Raw genomic sequence first — 16,543 nt, forward strand, 5'->3', positions numbered from 1 at the left:
AATGTGTACATATATGTACATTTGTTCTACGTAAACATGTACAGAGGATTTGACTGTGAATCTCCAATTGAAATGAGTGCAAGGTCAAAGGTGCATTTGGAAGGGGATTGATGTAGGCTCAGGGCAGGTGTCTGGCGTCATGCATGAGCCTCGCCGTGTGACATAAGATGTTCAGACTACGCTGTGGCTCGCACCAGTATTTTTTACATGTTAGCGGTGGTGGCGCTGTTTGTGGTGAATACCATCAGAGAGAAATGCAAGCGTCTTGAGAGAAGGCTATTTCATCTAGACCTTAGCAACAAACTTACTGGCACTGTGAATAATAGGCCGTGTCCGAAACGGCGACTTCGGCTACAGCTACGGCTAGATCGGGTGAGTCTGCCTATTCTTGAACACTGGCAGACATGCTGATCTAGCCATAAATGTAGCCAAAGTCGCCAGTCAAACACGGCTTTACACTTAATTTCATTTGAGTGTTTTCACTTTGTCCTTTCTGTGTACAAACTTATTTCTTAACTGTATATTAAAATGAATTTAAAATACAATTCAGATGGCAGCGAGTATATGTCTTTTTACGTTTCCTCTTAAATAATTTGTTATTTTACAACAATTCTTAAGATTAAATACTATATTTATAGACAACGACAGTCGCATGTAGGTTGTTCAGAAATGTCCAGAACTTCCTTAAGAATTGCCAAACTTCACTTTAAAGTGAAAGTAAAAGTCATGAACTAATATTTTGAATGTTTCAAATGTTGATATAATAATAAAAAAATAAAACAAAGTCTGTCAAATAAACAATTTGCAAAAACCTTTTTGCATAAAGTGCTAATAATATTAGCAATATCTGGACGTATAGTGATGACAATAAAGAAATGAATCGTCTCTTTAGAGTTAAAAGTAAAAAACACATGTTGATTGTAGTGGTACAAACAACTTCTTACTTTTTTAAATGAAATGTTTAATTCAACTCTAATCTTGGTTAACATGCTAATAGTGTCCCATTATCAACAACTGTACAATAATCATCTAATTATTATTCACACAAACTTATTTTGGCACACTAAGTTCACAATCCTATTTACATATTTATAAATAACCTCATTCAAAAAATAAACTGGTCATCGTTTGCATTTCTCATTTCTTCAAAAAACGCCTCTAAACATTTTTGGAGATGCAACTACAATAGACCCTTAAGCTGTAGCAATCTTGGTTAGTACCCAGTGTTCAGTGCTGATATTGAATACTGTTATACCAGTAGGAAGCAGACTATTTTGTTTCCTCAATCTCAGGGGTGCGATTCGGCAGCAGTAAGTAACAAATAACTGTTTTGGTTTAATTGGCTATTGATTAATCACTGGCCAATGAATGAAACAACTATTGGTAAGGGCAACAAAAACAAACCCTTGAGGCCTACCCGTACTGCCGCTAGTAGTTACATGTACGGCTAGATCACCCACGTCGAAATTCCAGTTGAACCTAGTTAAACTGGGTTTAACTGGAACTAGTTGAAACCAGTTGATAAACTAGTTAAACACAGTTAAAACCAGTTGGTTTAATATGGAAAATGGACAGAAACCAACCGGTTTATAATTTCAACCTAGTTGAACACAGTTAAACCTAGTCCAAACCAGTTGGTTAATATGGAAAATGGACGAGTTTAGTCACTTTCCAGTTGAACCAGTTGACCCCAGTTAACTGGGTTCAACTGGAATTTTGACCTGGGCACTACTTCACATGCATTGAGGCATAGGCTACCCAACGCACTTAGCAACAGACAGTCACTAATAGACCTTATGCCGTGTCCAAAATGACGACTCAGGCTACAGCTACGGCTAGATCAGCACGTCTGCCTATTCTTCAACACTCGCAGACGTGCTGATCTAGCTGTAGATGTAGTCGAAGTTGCCGTTTTTCAGACACAGCTTTATGCACTAATGTTATTTGTATTAACGCGCCCTCTGCTTAAAGCCAAAAGGAGGTTCCTTATTGGCTCATCTTGTGCTGGGATGGTTATTAATTATTGGTTATTGGTTATAAAAAAAAAAATTGTACAAATAATTATCCGGCAATTTTATCCCACTACACCATGAAGTTAAAATCACCACAAGTTAAGATTCAAATGTGCTCTAGGAAGATGTCATTTGCCAATGGGGCATCATTATTTTCAAAGAACAGCTAATAATGGAAATATTATTTTTCCACCTTGTCTTAGGTTTTATAAGACAATAATATTTCCCTTTAAAGGCAAAATTTCAGAAAATTTTTTAATAAGAAAAGTTCAGCTTTTGCCTTAAAAGCTTAATGATATTTTGAACAAAATGTACATTGACAACTCTAGTCATAAACATGAAATAATGGAGAAAATTACAAAATGCTAAAAGAGAAGAAAATACTACTGGCAAAGAGTTTACAAATGGAATTTGATTTCACAGGTCTCTTAGTTGAAGGGAGTGAATTTTTCTCAGTGCAATTTTTTGAGTCAACCTGCAACATATAATCTTCATCAAATCTTCACTCAAAACTCATTTGTTCAATAATCATTTTTCTGTTTGAATTACGTTTTTTTTCTTCTCTTTAATGCGCAATGAGTGTCATGCTTTACGGCGCTTTACAAGTATTCATTATTATTATTATTATTGTTGTTATTTGAACAATAACGCCAACTAAGAAACCTCTTATACCTCATCCTAACTTACTACTGTCGAACCCTAACTCCTTGAGAGAAGTCTAACTCACCCCTGCACTCACTCACAATGACTGAGACAGACTGTTCCGATTAGACTTGGCCTCAATTGTTTCTACACCGGACTCGGCGTCCTTGCTAAGAGGAGATACAAATGGAGGCTTGAGCGGAGACTGTTTCCGTGGTGATAAGAAAGGAGACGGCGGTGGAGTCTCTCCGTCCAGGTAACCAGGAAATTTACGTGGCGATATACACGGTGACAATGGCGGGGTACCAGGAGGAGTACTGGAGCTGCGAGAACGAGAAAACATCTCGGAGAATCTCAAGGGAGCATCTAAAAACGAAGAGGGAAGAATTAGCAAAAGAAAATGGGGCAAAATTTCACAAAGAGTGGAAAGGTTGTCATGGCCGAGTGGTTTAGCGCATCAAATTTAAGTTCTAGTGGTTAAGTCATGGGAGTGCAGGCTCAAATCCCGGTCACGACACGTGTGTCTATCCTTGAGCAAGATGCTTTACTAGTTTTGCTTCTCTTCACCCCGGGGTAGAAATTGGTACTTGCAAGGGTACAGGTTGATATTGTGTTTGAAAAAGCCTTCGAAGCGCCACGACAGCCCGTTATTATTAAGACTTCAAATTGATCTGTAGTCAAAATCAATCTTAATAGACCCTTCCCATGAAATATGTAAATTGCACATAGCACGTGCGCACTAACATTTTGGTTGGCAAAATGAGGGAATATCGCGCTGTTTTGTACACGGCTAATGGCTGCGTGACGCAGGCGCGATCGCTCGTCTGCTTAGTGCACAACTCTATGGCGTTTGCCAACCAACAGGGTCTGTGCGCATGCGTGAAGGTAATTAGCATATTTCATGGGGAGGGTCCATTACTAAGCAAAGGGTGATGTCAATACAAATGGTGAAGAATCTTGTTGGTGAGACAGAAACCTTTGTATGGCTTAATTCCACAAAGATCTGAGATTGACACTACTACATTGATTTGGTTTGAAAAGAAACATTCATGCTAATACAGTGATAATAAAGTGAACACTACACACTCAAAACTGACATCACCATGTAGTGATTTTTGTTGAGGGGGAAAATGACCATTGGGCGTCAAATATCAAGGGTCAAAGACATGTTATTGTACACAAATTGGTTCAAATTTCACATTAAGGGTTTTTACATGTATGTACCACTGTTCTTTTACTTGCTGGCTTTGCGTTAAAGGCACTGGACACTATTAGTAATTACTCGAAATAATTGTTAGCATCAAAACTTACTTGGAAACAAGCAATAGAGAGCTATAATCTAGATGTTAAATTTGCATCGGGGATAAAGAATATTAATTTAGTTTTTTTTTCCCATACACCAATGTGTGTTAACACTGTATACTCAGTACTTTCCCGAGTCATGTGAAAAAATATCACAGGCATATTACTCGGGTGGGATTTGAACCCATGACTCTTGCAATTCTAAAGCAGTGTCTTACCAACTAGACTACCGAGGTTGCCCGGCAGCTAGAGGCAGTTCGAATCCTATGTTTTGGCAGCGGGTACCGCAACGATATAATAGATGTTAAATTTGCATCAGGAAAATTACAAAATGCTAAAAGAGAAGAAAATACTACTGGCAAAGAGTTTACAAATGGAATTTGATTTCACAGGTCTCGTAGTTGAAGGGAGTGAATTTTTCTCAGTGCAATTTTTAATTTAGGTTTTTTTACCCATGCACCGATGTGTGTTAGCACTGTATACTCATAATAGAGAGCTGTTGATAGTATAAAACACTGTGAGAATTACTCCTCTGAAGTAACGTAGAGACCAGAATCGGGTTTTGAAGTAATTGACATTGATTACGATTGATATTAAAATGGTGTCAGAAGTTGGATGAAGAGTGGGCGTGTCAGCAAACAGACAGTGACTGACCATTCATGCATTTCCTAAACCTACTAAAGCCAAATATGGTCAGCCTGGCATGCAGTTGTCATCCCACTACAGTGAGGTTCTATAAAGCCACAACAGTAAGGGCTTACCATCAAAGGATCCGATTTCTGGTACGTAAAAGTCTGCGCATGTTTTCCACGAATTCCATACAAAAAAAGTCCAAAATGTCTTACTTGTGATAAACTTGGCCAGTGAGGGTGATGTAGGAACTTCTGCAGGGGGTGAGAGAGGGGGAGAGAGGGGAGGTGATTGGGGTCCACCACTGGCCTGCTGCTGCTTGGCTTGGCGGGCATGTTGCTTCTGGTTGAGACGTCGAAGGCTATCTGGGGCAACAAAGCAACCACCTGGAATTGTCGACATAATTTTCTCTTCAGGAGTTCTGGACTGACTTGAGGAGGGCTTCTATTGGAAGCGACTTGTGATAAAGGGAAGCCTGTATTAAAAGACACAAAGGTTGAGAAGGTTGAGAAGGTTATTAGAAAAAGAGAATTGCTGTCCTGTTGCGGAAATTTTTCAAATTGTTGAGGACTGGAAAACACCTACATTTGTAAGTCACATAAAGAAAAACAACAACAACCATTTGTCCATTTAATTGTGTACAAAACATCGTGCTGCCACGACCCAGCAATGGCCTGCAGCCACCGGCAGTATACAGCACTTACGCATGCAGGCTAAAATGGAACGGTATATAGACGCGTATCGAATATGATGTTACCATTCAAATACCTGTCCCACAACATGGCGTCTGTAAGCGTTGTGTGTGATGGTGCATGCTTTTGCCATAGAAATCAATCAATGCTGCGTGCTGCATCGGTGTACCCGTTTAAAAGCGCAAACGGCCTACCCTACATGATGGTCACTTTCATAGCAACAAAAGTTTTTTTTTTCGATAATAATAAGCTAGCATTTATATAGCGCCTTTTCCGTAGGTTACAAAGCGCTTGGATATGTCCAACACAGATCAAAAGTCAAAATCAAAGACAAAACAAGTGAGTCTTTAGCAATTTCTTGAATGAATCAACTGAGCTTGCTTTTCTGCAGCTATCAGGAAGTGAGTTCCACAGAGCTTGGCCTGCATTTGAGAAGGCTCGGTCTCCTGCACTAGTGCTTGTCCTATGCTCAGTGAGAAGGTTGCGTGAGGAAGAACGCAGCATGCGTGATGGTTGATGTTGCTGAAGCATTTCACAGATGTTTACTGGGTATTTCAGAATGTGTGCCTTGAAGATATGTAGACAGATTTTGAAGTCAGCTCGCTTATTAACAGGTAACCAGTGGAGTTTCTTCAAGAGAGGGGTAGCACTATCACAACGACGCTTCATGAAAACAATACGTGCAGCCTTATTCTGTACTTTCTGTAGGCGGGTCAGAGAACGTTTGGATATGCCATAAAGAAGGGAATTACAGTAATCCAATCTTGATAAAACTAGGGCTCGCACAACGGTCTTTTATGTGTACACTCACCATTCCGTGGTCATGGTTGACTTGATAAAAACCCAACAAGAAAAATATAAAGAGCTCTTGCAGTGTGTAAAAAAATTGTAGCAAACTTTCAAAACAACTTTATTAACAGCTGCTAAACAACTCCAAAAACTCAACACTCTGTGAGATGTTCCAAACAGTACACTGTACTAATCAAGCAGTTCTTATATCAATTAATGAAGGACAGTACACCTTAAACTTGTTAATAATTAACAAAATGGTGATTAATATTGCCATATTTTTAATTACAGTCCACATGTATCTGTGGTTTACAGATAAGACTAAGGGGAAGGACCTGATAACAATAGGCCTACATTTTAATATCAAAAGCTGTTCCAAGTACAAGGTGCACTTGTTCAGGGTGAGCAGTCTGGGCCCAATTTCACAGTGCTGCTAAGTTCAAAAAATGTGCTTAGCATGAAATTTCTCCCTTGATGAAAACAGGAATGCCGACCAAATCTTCACGAGATTTTCAGGACAAGCCAACAACAGCTGAATACCAGTAAGAAGCAACATGCAACAAATGGAAATTTGTTTGGTAATCCTGTTTTTAATCAAGGAAGAAATTTCATGCTAAGCAAATTTTTGTGCTTAGCAGCTCTATGAAATTGGGCCCAGGGCCCTACTTCATAAAGCTGTTATAAGCAGAATATACTGCTCGACAAATTTCTTTGCTAAGCAAAAATTTAGCGGCGGCTCAATGCTGCAAGCTTTGCCTGGTCATGGTTTTCCTTTTTTTAAATTTTTGTTTCATTCCCATTGTTGTTGTTTTATTCTTGTCATTCTCTGAGCGCTTTGCAACCTTAGGAAAAGGTGCTATTTAATTGGGTTATTATTATTATTATTAACAAAGAAAACTTAATGTAACTTTGGCTGGAAACCTAGTTTCTGCTAAGTGATACTATTCCACGCTTAGCAAATTTTTGAAATTGGGCCCTCACCACGCTTGACCATGAAATGTGGAAAGCAAAAATTTAGTGGGGCACCAGCCACAACACAGCAAACTTAATGTAATTTTGGCTGGTAACCTGTTTCTGCTAAGCGATACTATTCTATGCTAAGTAACTTTTCACCACGCTTGACCATGGGATTAGGTGTCATTAAACCTTGGCAGTTGGAGTTTATGATTTGGCAGAACATAATATTATTTATTTACTTAGATCTGTACGTAGGTATGTAATCAAATGTGCAAACAAATTGGAGGACATGCAATTCACACCCATGTTAAAGCCATTGGACCCTTTCGGTAAACAGTGTTGTCCAAGGCCCACACTTTGTGTACCACAACTTCTATATCAAATAACAAACCTGTGAAAATTTAGGCTCCATCGGTCATCGGAGTCAGGAGAAAACAACGGAAAAACCCAACCTTGTTTCCGCATGTTTCGCCGTGTCATGACATGTGTTTCAAATAAATCCGTAATTCTCGTTAACGAGAATTTATATTGTTTTGCTGTTTTCTCAAAAAGTGAAGCATTTCATGGGATAATATTTCAAGAGAAGTCTTTCACCATTGCCTTCTGTAAACCCTGTAAGTTATTTGTAAATCTGTGAACTTTTTTTTTTTTTTCTGAACCGGAAGGGTCCAATGGCTTTAAGCCAAAACAGGGCTTTGGAAAAAAGTAAAAATTTTTGATTGAGTACAAGTACATGTACACATGGTGTATGCTCTCATACAAATGTACATTTCAGGCTATTTAATCACAATTTGTCTTAACAAAATCAGAAAAAAAAACTTAACTTTTAAGAACCTTTTTTGTAGGAAAAATATCATGCCTGCTAAAACCCCCAAAATAAGTATTTTTTTTTTTTTTTTAACTGATGATTTAATCCAAATGCAGACTCAATCAATCTACAACATGTAAACACACTAGTACAGGACAAGCCAGCTGGCCCCATTTTCATGGCTCTGCTAACTGAGCTTACGATCACCATTCTGAGCTTGCACGGCAAGCACAGAATGTCTGCGCTAGCCTTGTTAAGCATAGAATGCCTAGTAACACGTTGAGTACGCACGCGCAGAACGCAAAATTCCCCACGAACCAGTGAAGAATTCCCTGCTTCCGTAAGCTCTGACGACTCTTTGCTAATGATAAGCAGAGCCATGAAATTTGGCCCAAGTCCCGCTGGTTATTCACTGAAAACATTAAGATAAAACCCTGCAATGTTGATTCCAACCTCACCCCAGCCATCGTCCTGCAGGTACAACCCTGGATGTACCTCCATGGTACAAGTGTCATCACTTTTTTTTAACTCCATAGTATCATTACATAGCTTGTTTATCAACATAATGCCTAAGGTGCAAAGTTGAAGTTAACCAAACACATACAAGTACTATGCCATCAGTGCATGTGATGGTAAAATTGAAGTGTGCATTCCATACCCCCCCCCCCCTTGCGACCCCTGCAGATGATCATGTACGAGTAGGTTGTCAGTAATCCTACATAAATTGTGTACATACATTGCCCATGGTACAAATGTATTCCATGGGGATAAGAGATGCAGTTTGAAAAGGACTCACGTAATAGTGAAATTAACATGTGCAGTGTGCACTCAACCCCCCCCCCCCCCCCCCCCATGCAGGTTGATCATCGTACATTGCTCATTGTACCGAAGGGTGAATTTTTATGAAATTTAATAGCAGTGGACACTATTGGTAATTACTCAAGATAATTATTAACATAAATCTTTTCTTGGTAACGAGTAATGGGGAGATCAGGTTGACAGTATAAAATAGTGTGAGAAACGGCTCCCTCTGAATTAATGTAGTTTTCGAGAAAGGAGTTATTTTCCACGAATTTGATTTGGAGACCTCAGATTTAGAATTTGAGGTCTCGAAATCAAATTTACTGAAAGCACATAACTCTGTGTGCCAAGGGTGTTTTTTCTTTCATTATTATCTCACAACTTCGACGACCAATTGAGCTCAAATTTTCACAGGTTTGTTATTTTATGCATATGTTGAGATACACCAAGTGAGAAGACTGGTCTTTGACAATTACCAATAGTGTCCTGGGTCTGTAAGTGCACATTCAGACCCCCCCCCCCAACAATCCTTACTCATGGCCTGTACCACAGAGCTCTATGGCTGTACAGCTTACAGGTATCAGGATGTTAATTGTACTTTGCCCATGGTACAAGATTGAAGTTTACCAAACACATATCATTGCATGTAAAATTAATACCCGATGTCATTATCATATTTGACACTTGATCTTGTCTGGATCGACACCGTGGGACCCAAACTGAATAATAAGCATGGTTAGCACCAAACTGAATAATGAACATGGTTAGTACCAAACTGAATAATGAACATGGTTAGCACCAAACTGAATAATGAACATGGTTTGCACGACACCATACAAGACTACCCTGCAAATACTTCCCTGTGCGCTTCGTTTACAAACCCACTCAGAGTTGTATACCGGCCAGATTTTATGATGTGCCTTGTTGAAGGCAGAGGAGTGGATTTCACAAAGAGTTGAGACTAGTCTTATCTCCAGTTAGGACGAGTAACTATGACTAGCCTTAAGTTTTCAACCTAAAGAGACTTAGGACTAGTTTTTTGTGTAATCGACCCAAGGACACTTTTGGTAATTACTCAAAATAAATATCAGCATAAAAACTTTCTTGGTAACAAGCAATGAAGAGCTGTTAAAGGAACACGTTGCCTTGGATCGGACGAGTTGGTCTTTTAAAAGCGTTTGAAACCGTTTGTTATGAAATACATATGGTTAGAAAGATGTTTTAAAAGTAGAATATAATGATCCACACAAGTATCACTCGAAATTGCACGGTTTTCCTTTTACGTCGCGAACTATCACGGTCGGCCATTTATGGGAGTCAAAATTTTGACTCCCATAAATGTTAGTCGACAGGGTGAAAAGAAAACCGTGCAATTTCGAGGCATATTTGTGTAGATCATTGTATTCTACTTTTACAATATCTTTCTAACCATATACATTTTACAACAAACGGTTACAGAACGATTTTCAAAGACCAACTCGACAGATCCAAGGCAATGTGTTCCTTTAATGTACATGTAGGTTAAACCATTGAGAGAAACGACTCCTTCTGGAGTATTGTAATTTTTGAGAAAGAGGTAACTTGCATATAATTTGAATCTGAAAAGACTTCAGCCCTGAAGCTTTTTATTTGGGCATTTGAAAGCACACACTATTGTGCAACAAGGGTGTATTTTCTTTCACTGTTCTCTTGCTACTTCAAAGACCAGTTGAATCCAAATTGGCACAGATTTGTTATTTTATCCATGTTGAGATACATACACCAAGTGAGAATACTGGTCTTTGACAACTACCAAACGTGTCCGGTGTCTTCAAACAGAAACTCACGAGTTGGTTACTGGCCAAATGGGACGTGCCTTGTTATTGCTGAGATGAGCCTAGCATAATAACAAATCATGCTGGTCTATGTGATTGGGGGCAAAGGATCAGATATCAACGTTGTCTAAATTGGTTGCAACTGTTTCTTCAATCAATATTGGTCAAAACTTGTCTTGTGACATTTGTTGCTTCGCATTTTTCTGATATCAGGTCCTACTGTCCTGCCTCTGATTAATATCTCTATTGGAATCAAAATAAAACCCCAGCCTTAAAGGCATGGACACTATTGGTAATTACCCAAAATAATTGTTGGCCTACAAACTTACTTGGTAACGAGTAATGGAGAGCTGTTGATAGTATAAAACATTGTGAGAAACCGCTCACTCAGTTTTTCAGAAACATGTAATTTTTACTCAAATAATAAAAGGCTTCAGGCCTGAAGCCATTTATGCATCTGAAAGAACACAAAGTTGTGCAACAAGGGTGTTTTTCGTTTCAATATTTTCTTGCAAATGTGATGACCAATTGAGTCCAAGTTTTCACAGATTTTTTATTCTACAGCATATGATGGGAATGGGATACACCAAGTGAGAATACACATCAGTCTTTGACAATTACCAAAGGTGTCAAGCTTGTCTTCAAAGGAATTGAAGATGAAGAATTAGGGCAGTTCCTTATTGAAGCTAGTCTTCAAGGATGAGGACCCTTTGATGGATGACACACATCATCATGAAAAGCATTTTAAGAAAGACAAAAGAGGTTTCACCCCTCTGTATTTTAAGATTAAAAAACAACAATCTAAGTGAGTTCCTTATTGAACATTTAGTCTTCAGGGATGAGGTTCCTTTGATGGTTGACATGCAGCATCTTGAAAGCATTTTGCTCTTGTTTAAAGGAACACGTTGCCTCGGATCGGACAAGTTGGCAGTATAAAAAGCGTTTGTTAAAAATGTTTTAAAAGTAGAATACAATGGTCCACACAAATTCGTCTTATAATTGCGTGGTTTTCCTTTTGCTTTGCGAACTTACACGGTCGGATCATTGTATTCTACTTTTAAAACATCTTTCCAACCATCTAGCATTTTATAACAAACAGTTACAAACACTTTTCAAAGACCAACTAGACCGGTCCAAGGCAACGTGTTCCTTTAAGAAAGACAAAACGAGGTGTCACCTCGCTTTTATACTATCACCAAAAGCTGGTGTAGACTTTGAACCAATATATTTTTTGGCAATCAAATTGAAAGGAACATTACAGAATTGGTTTTTGCTAAAAAAAAAACAGTTGTTGACAGTGTAAGCACTTCATGTAATCCACCATCAAAAACTGACAAACCTGTAGAAGTTTGAGATCGATTGGCCGTCTTTGTCACGAGAGAATAGTGAAAAACCGATTACAAATTTTGCATTGCATCGATGCCAAAACACAAATGAATAAAATGTTCACTAAGCGATAAACTCCAAACGCGAAGTTAGATTCTTGATTTCTCATCAAATATGACATTTCAGACAGAAATATTTCAAGGGATGTTTTCAACTATCATCATCATTAGACTGTGTAAGTTTTATGTAAATCTACGATCTTCATGATTTTTGTTTCTTACCAATTCTGTAATGTTCCTTTAAAGCCATTATACACTTTCGGTAAACAGTATTGTCCAAGTCTCACACTTCGTGTATCACAACTTATATATAAAATAACAATCCTGTGGAAATTTAGGCTCAATCGGACATCGGAGTCGGGAGAAAATAACGGGAAAACCCACTCCTGTTTTCGCGCGTTTCGCCGTGTCATGACATGTGTTTATAACAAATCCGTAATTCTCGCTAACGAGAATTTATATTGTTTTACCACTTTCTCAAAAAGTAAAGCATTTCATGGACTAATATTTCAAGAGAAGTCTTTCACCATTACCTTCTGTAAACCCCGTACATTTTTTTTTTTCTGTACCGAAAGGGTCCAATGGCTTTAAGAGGGATCACCAAGTATATACCTTAAAGGTAAGGTTTAAAAGCAATTTGGAAGGGATATCTTTAAAGCTATGCTTCACTAAATCCGCCTCCTACTAAAGTAGTTCACTCGTTACTAATCAGAGCAGGGTAATCTTGGTGACAATTCCTTTTATGTTGCAGGGTCATGTTTGTGGAATCGAAGTTTGTGGCCATGAAATTAATCCCTACTCACTGTGAATGATGACGTAATGTACATACCGGTAACACAACTCACATATGAAGAAGTTTCAGCTTTATCAGTCTTCAAGTTTTTGAAGAAGAAAAAAAGTTAATATTTTTTTTCAGGAAAGTTGCATAAATCCGATAAAATAAGTATGTTAAAATAAACGTGCTTAAATAATTTTCGTTAAAGGCAGTGGACACTATTTGCAATTACTCAAAATAATTATCAGCATAAAACCTTACTTGGTAACGAGTAATGGGGAGAGGCTCCCTCTGAAGTGACGTAGTTTTCGAGTGAGAAGTAATTTTCCACGAATTTGATTTTGAGACCTCAAGTTTAGAATTTGAGCTCTCGAAATCAAGCATCTGAAAGCACACAACTTCGTGTGACAAGAGTGTGACAAAAATTTTTTCGCAGGTTTGTTATTTTATGTATGTTGAGATACACCAAGTGAGAAGACTGGTCTTTGACAATTACCAATAGTGTCCACTGTCTTTAAATTGTTTTACTGATTTCACAAAAACTACAGCACCTTGCAGCGAGTAATATTTAAAGGGAAGCTTTTTACATGTTCTATCATTATCTTTAAACCGTACCTGTATGTAAGTTTAATGTAAATCTTTTGTGTACTTATGTGTTTTGTGTCACATAAGAAGCACCCAAATCCTTTAAAAAGCAGCTGTTTGAAATTGGTCCCAGGTCTCAACATGTTAACCGAGTTGGCTGTAATTCAGAAACTCTTAACATTTTTTGGGAATCAATACCTTCTGCTGCTTCACTGCACTCACTACATGCTCAATGTAGTATTGATACCGTACAAATCGATAACCATGATTACAACCCACAACATCCACAATGTGCCTACGTGCATTTTAGGGGACCTTACTCATTTATAATTCAATATGATGGCTGGCTGACATCAATGGGCTATTCATGTCAATGACTCAATTCCGTCATCATGTTTGTACTGCGGGAAATAATTAGAGCATATCTAACAGCATGCAACAATGATATCTCTGATACAATTGTAAAGGAAAGGAAAATTAGGTGTTTTTTTTTTAAATATGGAATTTGAGGCATTGCATGGTCCCCCTCGATCCACTTATATCCACTACAAAGCCAAATTAGTAGTCCCAGACGATTTTCTACCTTCCGCGGAGGTACAATGTAGTTAATAAGCAGGACAGTTCTTTCCAGAACTGAGAAGTCTCCTTAAAAAAACCGAAAATCTACCTCGCGAAAGTGGAATATTAAGCCAGACAAGATGTCAAAAGAACTAATCTACCTGGCAAGTAGATACACACATGGCGTTACCGGGCCAAATATATATTTATCAAAGTAGCTCATTTTGTTCAACTCTCAGAAAAAGAAAAAAAAACACTCAAAAACAAGCTTGGCTTGATTCTACCCTGAACCGCAGGTCAGGCTAGTAACTCATTACTTAATAACTTTTTAAAAAGATGTTTTTTTTATTTTTTATTATAAAAACTGAATAAAAACCACTGTGTTATTCACTGTCTTGTCTAACACGTTAATTTTGTCAATGTGTGTTAAACAGTGGAAAAGCCAATGGTTGTGTGAAATTTAAATAAAGAATGGTGGCAATCTATATAATAAAAAAATATATAAAAAAACTCCTGCTTCCCTCTTTCAGGAATTCTGGATATTTTTTACCTCTGCCTATAAATAAAACTCCAACATGTAAATCATGGTTCATACTTCCTGCAAATATGAATTTTGACATCACAAATTCGTGATGAATAACTATTCACAATAGCAAATGTGCTGAACTGCTGCAAAACCTTCGTTGCGAAGACAGCCATGTGACGTCAAAAGTCGCTTCACATTCGCATGAAGTTCATGTATGAACCAGGCTTTACAAGTGGAGCAAGTTTGTGTGAAGTGGGCCGTGATTTACCTTGAAAGTACATCACACTTAAGATAGACCATGGAGGAAGGATTTTGTTTCCATGTCCTCTGTGAAAAAGAACCTGTGGTGTACCATGGGAGTACCAACTCAACGACCACTTGACCAGTGTAGTGTCTTGCCTGCCAGGATGTGCCACGGAATATTAACAAGGTCACTCCTTTCACAAGCAGGGTTTTTGTGGTCGAGAAAATGTAAAAGAAGATGTGTCATGGTGTTGTCTGATACAACTATTTGCGGCGATAATGCTCCTTTATTTAAAGGCAGTGGACACTATTGGTAACTACTAAAAATATGTATTAGCATAAAACCTTACTTGCTAACAAGTAATGGGGAGAGGTTGGTAGTATGAAACATTGTGAGAAACGGCTCCCTCTGAAATGGAGTAGTTTTCGAGAAAGAAGTAATTTTCCACGATTTAGATTTCGAGACCTCAAGTTTAGAATTTGAGGTCTCAAAATCAAGCATCTGAAAGCACATAACTTCGTGTGACAAGGGTGTTTTTTCTTCCATTATTATCTCGCAACTTCGACGACCGAGATTGAGCTAAAATTTTCACAGGTTTGTTATTTTGTGCATATGTTGAGATACAGCAAGCGAGAAGACTGGTCTTTGATAATTACCAAAGGTGTCCAGTGGCTTTAAAGGCCAAGTGTTTTTTGGGGGGTTTTAGGAAACCGTTTGATTGTTTTGAGTGGTAATACATTTTCAAAAGGAAGAATTATTTTTTAGCCCCGAAAATCCGGAGCAAATATGTCCATGCCGGAAGAATAATCCCAACTACACAATCTGAGCAAAAACGCATCTCAGATTCAAATTTTCGGGAAAAAAACCTGATATCTTTTCTTTTTACATAAACTATAACCACATGCACTTGAAGTAAAATGTCTCAAAATGATTTTAATGTACATAAACTATTATCAAAAGCTTGCATTGCAGTTAATTTCCAGAGTGATTTTACCAAACGTATATACCGTCCCTTTAATGAGCGAAGTCTATGCATTACATTAGCCTAAATCTTCACGGATGCTTGCATCTCGGCTTCTCAGTCAGTCATTAAACTCCACTCTGAACTGATCCATTGATGTCCACATTGGAACGAACTTTCAATACCTCTTCACGATGTCGTTACCATGGATACAAAAACCCACATGAAAAGGCTTAAGAAGTGCAGTTAACCATCCAGAGCTGATGGTACGTTGCATTTAAATTAGGCCGGATCCGAATTGGCAGCTACGGCCACGGCCACGGCTACGGCCGGATCGCCGCGTCATCAAGTCAAGCATTGAAGTATAGGACGCCCTTAGCAACACCCCTGGCAATGGTCGTAGCCGCAGCCGTAGCCACCAATTCGGACACGGCCTTAGTTTGACTCAAAAGACGTTAATCCAAAGAGAAAAGCGGTCATGGAGGTTTTTCTACGAATAATCAGACACAAAAAAAAAGACTGATGAACCACCGTCATCAAACTTACTACTGATTCTAAAAATCCAGATCTGGAAATACATGAAGGCCAAGGATTAGTTTTGGCCACGGTGCCCCTTTTTGTCCTTTTTGTTTTGTTTGCATGTGGCGCTAGCTATGGTCACCTTGCCAGTGCATTTTTTTTAGGCAGGCCTTGATATTCGCTCAAGAAGGACTAAGCAACTTTTCTCTTTTCTCCAAAGAACAGTATTTTTTATTTTTGTACAGTTTATAATCCTCATTTCAATGCAAACAAAGTGAAAAGTATGCCAATAATTATGCAGTTGACCGAGATACTTTATTTAGCCTGTGCAGTTAGTTCAATCTTTTCCCCATTGGTTCATTTTACAAATCCCTGGGGGCATAATACGTACAGTAACAAAAAAATTGCTAGCCTTCCAGTATGAAATTTAACAAACATTTATTTTAAATTATGTCCAAATTTTTTTAAGAAAACAACTTCAACAAGATACACAAATATTTGTTTGAATTATTTCTTAAACTGCATGTTTTTCCTTTTGACTGG

The 16,543-nt window shown here is 38.2% G+C and overlaps 1 protein-coding gene across 2 annotated transcripts in view; it reads right to left on the minus strand.

The window, feature by feature from the left end:
• Positions 1 to 1,651: 1,651 nt before the first annotated feature.
• LOC117300694 (non-classical arabinogalactan protein 31-like) overlaps positions 1,652 to 16,543 on the minus strand; it is a 44,950-nt gene continuing 30,058 nt past the window's right edge. The window contains exons 3-4 of one of the 2 annotated variants that reach the window (XM_033784432.1): positions 4,802 to 5,061; positions 1,652 to 3,020 (exon numbers count right to left, since the gene is read on the minus strand). In XM_033784432.1, the coding sequence (XP_033640323.1) occupies positions 2,752 to 3,020; positions 4,802 to 4,988 (456 nt within the window). In that variant the 5' untranslated portion in view covers positions 4,989 to 5,061 and the 3' untranslated portion in view covers positions 1,652 to 2,751. Of the gene's footprint in view, positions 3,021 to 4,717; positions 5,062 to 16,543 lie in introns of both variants that reach the window. The other variant, XM_033784431.1, reaches the window with a different exon arrangement.

This window comes from Asterias rubens, chromosome 16 (assembly GCF_902459465.1).
Source record: "Asterias rubens chromosome 16, eAstRub1.3, whole genome shotgun sequence".
Lineage (NCBI taxonomy): Eukaryota > Metazoa > Echinodermata > Asteroidea > Forcipulatida > Asteriidae > Asterias > Asterias rubens.